The sequence below is a fragment of the Acanthisitta chloris genome, unplaced genomic scaffold (genome assembly GCF_000695815.1).
Source record: "Acanthisitta chloris isolate BGI_N310 unplaced genomic scaffold, ASM69581v1 scaffold24651, whole genome shotgun sequence".
Classification (NCBI taxonomy): Eukaryota; Metazoa; Chordata; class Aves; order Passeriformes; family Acanthisittidae; genus Acanthisitta; species Acanthisitta chloris.
The window spans coordinates 4643-15412 of NW_008656853.1; the positions used below are offsets into that span (position 1 = coordinate 4643).

The 10770-nt window shown below is 44.0% G+C and overlaps 1 protein-coding gene across 1 annotated transcript in view; it reads right to left on the reverse strand.

Annotated features, from left to right (window-relative positions):
• Window positions 1–996: 996 nt before the first annotated feature.
• BUB1 (BUB1 mitotic checkpoint serine/threonine kinase) overlaps window positions 997–10770 on the reverse strand; it is a 12185-nt gene continuing 2411 nt past the window's right edge. Inside the window, 16 exon segments of the mRNA XM_009084503.1 lie at window positions 997–1285; window positions 1454–1560; window positions 1779–1956; window positions 2039–2196; window positions 2366–2527; window positions 3127–3242; window positions 3860–4000; window positions 4960–5127; window positions 5630–5803; window positions 6467–6546; window positions 6907–6994; window positions 7361–7453; window positions 8253–8390; window positions 9727–9829; window positions 10343–10491; window positions 10766–10770. The exon segment at window positions 10766–10770 is cut by the window's right edge and continues 174 nt beyond it. Coding sequence (XP_009082751.1) covers window positions 1090–1285; window positions 1454–1560; window positions 1779–1956; window positions 2039–2196; window positions 2366–2527; window positions 3127–3242; window positions 3860–4000; window positions 4960–5127; window positions 5630–5803; window positions 6467–6546; window positions 6907–6994; window positions 7361–7453; window positions 8253–8390; window positions 9727–9829; window positions 10343–10491; window positions 10766–10770 — 2056 coding nt within the window. The 3' untranslated portion in view covers window positions 997–1089.

Here is a 10770-nt window from a genome sequence, read left to right on the forward strand (position 1 = left end):
CTCTGTGTTATGAGATGAGGAGCTAAAAATATATATAATTTAATATATATCCATAAAAACTTGGGCCTGGCAGAGATTTTTGCCTGGCCAGGGAACAGCTGGCTCAGGTTCAGCTCATAAAAACATTAAACCTAGGAAGAACGGGACCAAAAAAGACACCCCAGCACTGTTTATAATGAAAACAGTTTTTATTTCCAGCAGCTCCAGCTGATCTGCCTTCTGAACTTGCTCCAGCTGACTTGGGAAGCAGCTGCTTTGGATCAAAGCTGAAGGCTTTTCCAGATGCCATGGCAAGCCTAACACGAGTGAAAGCAGGCTGAGTTATCTGAGAGTTATTTGCCACAAAGGCAGGGAGAGGAGTCCCAGCTGCCGAGAGAACAGCAAACCCTATGAGGACTAACATATCCCTCCCTTGCTGGATTCCAGCATCCCTACTCTTCCTGACAAACCCAGGCTGTACCAGCTGGCCTGTGCTTAGCTCACCTTGGCTTTCCAGCTGAACAATTCAAACACAGGAAAAATACCCCTGAAACAGAGCCAGAGGGAGGGAGATGTAGGAAAGGCTGTTGTCTCCCTCCTGTGGGCTGATACACAAATAAAATTAATGCTCTCTCCTCGTTCCTGAGGCTCTGCTGATAAAACATTCCTTTTCAAGGAACACCTTCCTGGTACTTCCCCAGGATGTTTTCTCCATATTCTGTCATGTTAAAGGCAAACAGGAGACACTCGCCTCTTGGTTTGCAGCCTCAGCTCTATAATAATGATATGGGCGGTCAGAAGTGAAGGTGCCGAGAGTGAGTTGTCCTGTCAACTAAATGTGATCTGCAAACCTCTATTTCTTTCATCCTGGAAGTTCCTAAGGAATGGGTGGAAGAGGGGGAGGTCCAACTCAAAGCCTTCAGCATGCTCATTGCCTCCCAAACTAGCCAAGTTCAATTAACAGCTAATTTTAGTACATTTCACCCCCCGCAAAAGCACAGAAATCATAGTTCCTAAAGTCCACCCCAAAAACATTTCAAATCAAGTTATTCATAAAAGATTTAACATCAACAAAACACCAAGTCCTTGGGAACTGTTCAACCTCAACCCTTATTTCCGTGAGCGTTTGTGTTCAATGAGCATCACAACGAGTCTGTTCCGAAGGAACTTGATTTCCTTGGCGTAGGACCTGCAAAATAAGTCCTTCAGCCTCTGGCATAGGCCTCCAAGGGAAGGCAGGCTGTTGCAGCTGGGGATGTTCAGCATACTCTCAAAGAACTCTTTCCACAGCTCAGCATTGGCAAGTCTGTGACAAAGCAAGAAAGCATCAAAAAGCTAAATTCAAGCTGTTAAAATATTAATTCCTATTGTTCCCTCCCCATTTAGAGGCCAACAGCTGTGGCAGAACCAACCTGGTACTAACACCACCTCTTTCTAGCCAAGGGAAGGCTTTGGGAGGGTGTTTGCCACTGACCTTCTGAAGGTTCCCTCAGGCTTCCAGACACCATTCTCATTCTTCACACGCATGTAGGTACCAAAGAGCATGCAGTAGACTGTGGCCGCAATGCCAAAGTAGTCTGTCTGAACAAAGAAAACACCAAATTTCATATTAAAAATCTATCAAAATCACAAAAAATTAGCTAAAGAGCATCTAGGGGGCCAAAGTCTACAAGAGGAAGGCTCAGGAGTGAGCTTGGAGACCAAGAAGATGAAGCTAATCTAAAGTCTAATATTTCTAGCCTAGATTTCTCCACACCAGTTGCACACAGGAAGCTCTAAAATTTCAGGTAATGTCTTACCTGGTAGTTCCATGGTCTTTGTGTCAGCATTTCAATGCATTGAAATCCAGATGTTTCACACCTGCCAGTAAATGCTGTTCCTTCAGGAAAGAGCTTCATGTCTATGCTCTGGCCCAAGTCAATGAGGGTCAAGCCATGAGAGAGACCATCTATGTCACAAGTGTCATTGTCCAGAAACCTTCAACCATGACAAGAAACAACCAGGTAAGTCTCAAGGCTATGGTATGTCACCATCTCAGGTGGCAATGGGAAACACTTGCCTTTCTCCAAGTATGAAATTGTCAGGCTTGATGTCCCCATGAATGATTTTGCACTTGTGGAGTTCTTCAACCATGTGAAGAATTTTGACAGCAAAGTAGATCACAAGGGCTTGAGGCATCACCTTTTCAGGACGCATTTTATAAATGTTGATGGCATTCTGTAAGCCAAAAGACAGGCAGGAGTGACTTGATATGGATTACAGGTCCATAGGGATGAACAGAATATGCGCACAAGGTACACGAGGTGGAGAAGACACCTGAATATCATAATATAATTGTACTCCAAAAGAACAGAGATGCTTCAGCACATAAGCTGATGACACTTACTAGCAATGTTCCATAGTTGTGGAGTTCCCCAATCAAAATGCTTCCATTTTGGAAGAAATGAGCAGAATAGAAGCGGATGTAGAGGTGGTGCATGCTGGGGTTGAGCCTTTCCACCAGTTGGGTTGCAATGTAGAACTCCCAAGGGTTGGCAGGCTTCTGGACCTGGAATCAAGGTTTTAATTTACTGGGAAAATCTAGGAGCATTAAGAGATGACGTTCCTCTGAGGTTGGTGGTTTGTTAATGGCAAATTAGGCATTTTCCCTCCTGACAAAATAAAATACTTATAATGGAATCACAGAATGGTTTGGGTTGAAAGGACCTTAAAGACCATCCAGCTTCAACCCCCTGCCATGGGCAGGGACACCTTCCATTAGACCATGTTGCTCCAGTCTGGCCTTGAACATTTCCAGGGTTGAGGCAGCCACAGTTTCTCTGGGCAACCTGTGCCAGTGCCTCACCACCCTCACAGGAGTTAACCTCAGGTCGATAGACACAATGATTAATCCTCTCAAATCAAGACTTCAATCCATGGCACAATTCTGTGCTGACTACACTCTCTCGTAGTGTACAAAGATCTCACTTCAGGTGTTAACACAAAGGTTTTACTCCTGAAAGCCTAAATGCTGAAGTGGAGATCCACAAAAAGGTCCCTAACACAGATCTGAGGTGGAAAGGTCAGGGTGTGTGTGAATCCACCCAGGGGAGGTGTCATTGCTCCAGAATTATTCCAGGAGAACTCTACTGAACCATCACTACTGACCTTGAATATGACTTTCTGGTTGTTTCGAGGGTTACTTGCATCCAGGATGGAAGCTTGATAGACTTGGGCAAAAGCTCCCTCTCCAACCAAACAGTCCACATGGAATGAGCTGGAACCTTTAGAAGATCAACAACATTAAATCCTGCTTGCAAACCCCATGGAAGAGGCATCACTAAATCAGGGAAAAAAGGGATTTAAAAGAGCAACACACTAGCCTATGTGAGTTATTTAAGGCTAGAGCTAGTCTTTCGCCACAAGTTTCTTCCTGCTAGCCATCCCTTCCATAGGAGAGAGCCTGGAGATCTGGAAGTGTCACACACTAAAAATGAGTGTTTCTATTTTAGCCTGACCCCCTGGAAGCAATCAAATTCCAAAGTGCAAAGCCTTAAAAAATAAACACCAATGTTTAAGTCCCACAAGTGTGTTGCAATCGCTGTCGTGCAGCTTTTGTTGACACAAGATTGCTGCTGTTCCACACAAAGCTTGAAAGTTGTGCCCCAGATTATGAGGAAAACTAGGAAGAGAGTCATTCAGAGTGCTTCATCCAAAAGGCTTATGCTATAAAAGACAAAACCAACCAACCCCAGGTCTAACTCCCAATCTGAGGTTAAGATAGCTCCCAGATTATCTGGGTATACACACAAGGAAACTGAATTCCAATGTATTTCAGAGAGGTTTCCCCAGAAAAACTTCAAGAACTGCTTGAAAGTGAAATATATGAAGGAGCTCTTACCCAGTGGGAGTTCTGCCTTCGGTTTGATGAATGGAAGAGCAGATTTCCATTGAAAGTAGTTGGCATAGGTGTGGAGAGGTTTAGGAAGCTCTGATAAGAACTTGCAAATCAATTCCTTATCCCAAGGGTTCTCAACAAGGACTTCATGGGAAAGAGAGAAGTATTTAAGCACTAAGTGTTATTTCAAAGAGCTAATAAAAGCATGAGCACCACTGATTAAAAGCAAAACCCCAAGAAGGGGAAGTGAAGTATTCCTTGATTTTGACACTCTAGGTTTTACACCTGTTAGAGCTGTCCAGAGAGCCAGAGGTCTCCAAAGGATTTGAGCCTTGACAAGCACAGAACCCACAGGTACTCCAGGTAGTCCTGCACTTTGAAGTATCTTTGGCATCATGTGCCTCCTCACATTCCTTGGAGGTGAACAGTGACCTCTTTGCAGGAGCCAGAAGTTTGCTCCCTGCAGTGACCACTTTTATGTTGGCACAAAGCACCAACAGCACTCCACCTTCAGATCCATGGAAGAAAACTAGGGAATGTTCTGTACCTGCAGCTCTCACACTCCTGTCCTGCCCAACTCCACACAGCTTCTCCTGGGAAGTTCTGTCCACCTCAGAGGAGGAATATTTAGCTCTGCTTGTGGTGGTTTGAGAAGCAGCTGTGGCGATTCCTTGCGTTCCATTCCCCTGTTTCAGGATGTTTCCTTGAGGCTCTCTGTGTTCTGTGATGTGTTTGAGACCTGGGCTATGGATGTAAACCGAAATATTATTAACTGACACTTCTTCCATGGTGACTTGGAATCTTCATCAAGGAAAAGCATGCCAAATGTCCATACTGATGACTTTGGCCAACACTGAGATGAATAAAATGCACATTTATTTAAAAGTAAGATTGTATAGTAACCTTCAAGTTCATCAGCCAATAGAGAAAAAAAGCTGTAGCTTTCTGGATAATTTTTAATTTCAATGTGTCAGTTTAAATCCTAGAAGTATTTTGGGGGCATTGTCACCAAATCCAGGTTTATTTATCCCCACAGAGTGCTGAGCTGAGCGTTAAGCAGAGCCAGTCTGGCACAAATACCTCACATTACTTGGAAAACTTGCACTGGGAGTAGCAGAGCAGCCCTGCCTGCTCTGGTAGAGATGTGCCAAACACTCTCATGTCCTGAAAATTCCAGGAAGTCATGACATACCTTAACTTCTTGAGTTTTGCCTGCTTGTGCAGTTCTCCAGAGAACTCCAAATCCATTTGCGCCAAGTCATCCCCACGGGCTGAACAAAGGGAGCAGCAACAAGAGCAAATCAGTACTTATTTTCCCCCAAAACAAGACCATTTAGAATATTCTCACCCAGCAGCTGTGCAAGCTGCACCCACAACTCCACAAGCCTAATTTAAAACACAGGTAAATTTAAGTTAATTTCTCCAAGGAGTGTATTATTCCTAGGCTAAAGAGGGGCAGAGTAGCATAAAGGTGTCCCCAGAGGAAAGTGCTGGGATTCAGCCACTGCTTTAGTATTTCCAACCCCTTGGAATGGTTCATAACAGCAGTTGGACAGCACAAAGCCTGTCTTGGACCTCACCACCTTCTCTTATTCCTCCAATTAAAAATCCTTGAAGAGCTGATGTGCTGGGCCAGCACACACTCCTTACTGCCATTCCACAGCGAACGTGGACTCAATGGGAGCCACAGGTCTATGAGGTGAGCAGGGCACAGATATGGAGCTGTGCGGCACCAAATTAGGTGTTCTCAATCCAAAATACTCCTTATTTTACCTCTGTCCTCCAAAGGTGGTCGTGAATGTGCTGACAGGTAATTAAATGGTGTTGATACAAGCTGGGCAGCTCGTGCAAAGTCTCTTGTGTTGTTTGGACTGGCAGCCAAGGTTTTATTACTGCTTGGGACATTCCACACTGTGAAATCATCCCTCAAGAACTCTGTGGTCCCTGCTTCTTCCTACACAGGAAAAAAAAAAAAAGAAAAAAAGAGATGAAGATCTAAAATGAAACTATCTCCTGCCAATGCTGCACCACAACCAACCAGCAGACAGTGGCAATAATGGTGTGCCCACTTAGAATAGTAGAAAAATAAAGGAATGGCAATAGAACCTACATCCAAGGTGTCCATAGTTTGGATTAGACCTGAATGTTGGCACTAATCAATCCCACAGCAAAATGCCAGACCACCAAAAATTGCCATGAAAGCCTGGAAAAATTAATCTCATGATATAAGTGAGCACTTCTACCCCAGCAGAGTGAAGTTTTATGCATCTCCTGGACCACAAAAGCCGTGAGGTGTTTGTTGGGAGATGAAATGCCTCCTACTTCTTGTCCTTCCTGCCCCAAACATGCCAAATCCACACAGCAACTACAGCTGGATTCATCCTAGTGGTGGTGGTCTCCAGTATCAAGCTCCCAGAGTTTTAATTACAGTTAGCAGTCAAAAAGTTCATCCTTTTGGCAGGAACAGAGAAAGGGCATCCAGACTTCAGCTAGGCATCATGCTTGAGAATATTGTGGGATCAGGACAGAGAAAACGTAATTCCACCCACCTCTGATAACCCCCAAAACTATATAACCCACTTGCAAGGCTAACTCTTGCAAGACCTCCACTCACTTCTGCTATACGGTCAGCCAATGGACGCACTCCAAGAGTTCTGGGCTCTTCTGGTTTATTCTTATGTTGTGGGACCCTGAAAAACAGGTAGTTTGGAACAGCTTTTCCCCAGGAGCTTTCACAGGTTTTGGATCTTAACAATTGTTTGTTTTAACTTTAATTTTTTACACATTTTTTCCAAGAATCCCATTTGCAGACACTTCCAGAAGCTGCAGTAGCTCAAAGCAACAAGTTATCCACAAAATGAAGCTCTCAAGCACCAAACAAGGAAGCTGTGCAATTCCACAGGGCAGCAACTACTGCTTTCCTCAGGCAGTTGTATCCAAACCAATCCTGACACTGCAGACACAGCCATGGCCAAGTTCTATGGAATGGAATCAATCCTATGTGTAATTTTGAAGGAGCTTAACTCAGCAGTTGCTTTTCCCCTCCTTACCTGTTCTCTTTCTCACTCTCATCCTCAAAGATGGAAAATGCAGGTGTGACAGGGGCAACAAAATTAGTTGTCAGACATCCATTAGGCTCTGAGAAATGAAAGATAAGTTATCTTCACCCAGTAAAGAGGATATTAACAGCCACGTTCTCTCCTCTCACCTTGCATATAAACTCATAGAAACACAGAATTTAGGGGTTGAAATGGACCTTACAAATCAACTAGTCCCAATTCCCTCCCCCCAACCCCGGGCAGGGACACCTCCCCACTAGACCAGGAAACTCCTGGAAAACAGATTTTTCCAGCCCAAACCCAGTTGTGAAATGTCTCTGTGCTCACTCCTGTAAGCCTCTGGGTTTGAGGCTGTTTCAATGCTTACAGCAAGGACTGGTGGGAGGTGTAAAAGGGAAATGAAGAATGGAATATCACGGATAGAAAACAAATAAACAGCACACACCATTTTTTCTGCAAAAGGCTTCAAATTGTTCCTCACTGTCTTCCAGAGATGATTCAGGCAAGAGGGGTGTTTGAAACATATTCATGAGAAATCCTAATAAAGAAATAATAAAACAAACAAACCCCACAGGAAAATCACTTGCAGTAAAGGACATTTTCAAAGGTTCTTTCATTGTATAGTAGCTAAATCAAATGTAAATTAATTATAACACTCTTAAATGCTAATTAACTGTAATCGTCTTATCATTTATCAAATATCAGAACCGATTATCCCTCCCTATTGCATTCAAACACCTTAGACAACTGAACAAACACAGGAAGGTCCAGTGCGGCCAACACAAACTTGGTGGTGTCATGGCCCTTTTGATTTCCTTTCCAAGGTAACATTCCTAAAGGAGTAAATTCTCCTTTAATTTCTTAGATTTTTGGAAAACTAATGAATGCCACAAGCTTCGTGGGTTTATTTTTTGTTTCCTTTTTAACTGTGATATGTTCAGCTCAACATCAGCCAGAGCTGACATTAACTTTCATGTTAATCTGTTGAAGGGCTTCACCTCACAAACAAGAGTCCCTGACAGCACTGAAAAGAGCAGCTCAGAGGACACACTGCCCAGAAAAGCCTGGCAGGTGTATCACCAACGACTGATCCAGGAATTTATAGGATGTGGCTGCTGGGATGTTGTTAAAACATCTGTTTCAGGTCGAAGTTTTGGGTCATCCAAACAATGCCAACAAAAAAGTAATGATTTCATGTTATTTTCTTTGTTGACTGAATGGTGCATATGTCCATCACTAAAGAACTTCCCTGGCTACTGGAGCCTTTGTCTCCACTAAAATTTCCAGACAAGATCCCATCAATTCCAGAGGAACTAGCACATTATTCCAGACCTTACCCAATGCTTCCTTCGTATGAACAGTGGGTGAAGGCTGCACTTTGAAGGGTGTTGCCTGCATTGCTCCTCCCAGTGAGGTGTTTGGGGTAGCTTGAGAAGCATTTCCAGAGGCAAAGGAAGAATCTATAGCTCTGGAGGCTGGAAAAGACAACATCAAGATTATTCCTGAAGGAGCCTGGGATTGTTTATGAACATTTCAGCAGTGAGCAAAATGTTAAGGAAAGAAGTAAACAAGTTGAGTAGCAGAATGACAGCGCAGAATTTTGGGAGAGATTTAGGCTTGGTCAAAGATCTGCACGGCTGATTTCCAAGGGAGACTGCCCTGAGGGCCAAGAGGGATGTGGGACAGCTGGGTGACCTGAAAACTCTATCAATTCACAGGTATGATCTACCCTGACACAAAGTCCAGCAGGCAGGAAAGGCAAGGGCAAACAGTGACCTCTCAATCACACTCAGGCTAAAAGGAAATGCACAAAAGGTAGAAACAGGGACTGGATCCATGGGAGGGATAGAGAGACCTTGCCCAGACACACATGGTTGGAATTAGGGAAGTCCAAATGCTTTGCTAGGGTTAGCACCAGCAGCCACGTGCGATTACTGATCCCCAGCCAGTCACACCAATAAGCATCCTCCCATCTGGGCTCCTTACCTTCCTTCACATCCACAACAGTAGCTAATCCAGTCGATGTCTTGTTAGGGTGCCTTCAGAGGAAAGAGGAAGAACATTAACCTGGAATAAAAGCTATTTAAATCCAACTTTAATCTCTATTTACATGAAGTGAGAGGTCCTTTAGAATATTATTAAAAGGTCAACCTCCCCAAAAGTTTCCTGCCAATAGGTATTTTAAAGGACTCTGGAAGGCAGCAGAGTCCTTTAAAAAGGTCAAAATGCATTAAATACGCTTCTTGGACACAGTTTGCCTCTAAGGAACTCTATGATATGAGTAGCTGCTTCCAACTTGGCCAAGCCTCCTCAGCCACCCCCGTTTAGTCAGCCTGGGTTTCTCTCTCTACTCCCCAATTTTGTGTCCTCTGTTAGCCAAGTCACACAGCAAAAGTGCAGGACACAAGCACTTTTTCTTCTCCTCTGGAGACCTCTGAGTGGGATCTGCATGAAGGAAGCACTTCCTGGTGTTTATTTCAGGCATGCCAGGGACAGCCACACAGTTACGCACTGAATTTCCTCTTTCCAATTAAACTATGGTGTTAAAGGGGTTAAAAATGGCAATGAGGACTAAGTTTGATCTAGGGCTAATAAACATTGGTTTCCACAGGCTGCTTCAGGTGGTTTTGTTTGGGTCGGTTTTTTGGTGGTTTTTTTTTTTTCAGAAGAGGAAGAAATACTTATTTTTAGTTAGTTCTCAGCCGATGTAGACACTGAGGCAGAGCAAAGAGCGTGTTCATACGTACTGTTCTCCTGTGCTCTGATGCAGACCTGAGTCAGGATGTGCCCATTCCTGAGGTGAAACAGTACTGAAAGGAGGGTGTGACAAGTTGTTTTGGAGCTCTCCAAGCTCTGCCTGAGCTCTGGCTCTGTCCTTCTCATCCATTACTTCCCCTGGGAAGGCTGGTGTCACCTGGGGGCCAAGAGGAAGAGCAGTGGCTGGTGGAGCACTCGCCTGAGGTTGCTCTGGCACCAGAGCTTGGGCCTGTGGCACAGCTGAAGATTGAGCAGGTGCCATCTTGCTCCCCTGCAGAGCTGTGCTGGGCCTCACACATGGATGCACCTGTAAGAGATGAGAAATGACTAGGACTTAGACACCATGATCCTCAAGGGTCCCTTCCAACTCTGTATATTCTGTAATATGACCTTTGTCACTCTAACAGCCCCCCAAGTAGAGCCACTACCATGTCCCTTTTAGTTCTGCATAACTAGAATGTAAGAGAACTTTATTCTGTATATAATTGTGAAACAAAACCAGACTTTGGGGTTTAACAATTAAAATAGGAGTATCTCAACTTGTTCCAGGTATCTATAACAGTATTGCAGCTGAACCTACAGATTTTGTTAACAACCTACTCTGGTTCCTAAAGCATTTTGTGGGATAAACCCAGGCAAAGTGCTCCTGCCCATCCCAGAACATACTTACCACACTCTGCTTTGGCTCAGCTTCTGGCTCCAGTCTTGTTTCCTCCAGGCTTTTGGTGAGCTCAGTGAGTTCTTCCAGCTTCTGCTGCAGGGCTTGCAGCTCCAGCACAGCTGACTCTTTTTTCCTCATGGAGTCTCTCTTCTCTGCTTCTAAGGATTAAACAATGATATTAAATGAAAGTTAATCAGTATGCAAATTAGTTTATCAGCACAGTCATTACAGTCTGCTTGCATTATGAGACATTTATGAGACATATATAGTCTGTACAACAATACTTGGCACTGCTAATTGTTCACTCTTTCTCCTGTTTCCTGAGGAGAAACACCACTATGGAAATCTGGGCTTGAAAAGACCAACCCAAGGGATGAGCTTAAACAGGAAATAAGGCTGTGAGTCCTTGGATAGCTGGAAAAAGACAGATACCCAAT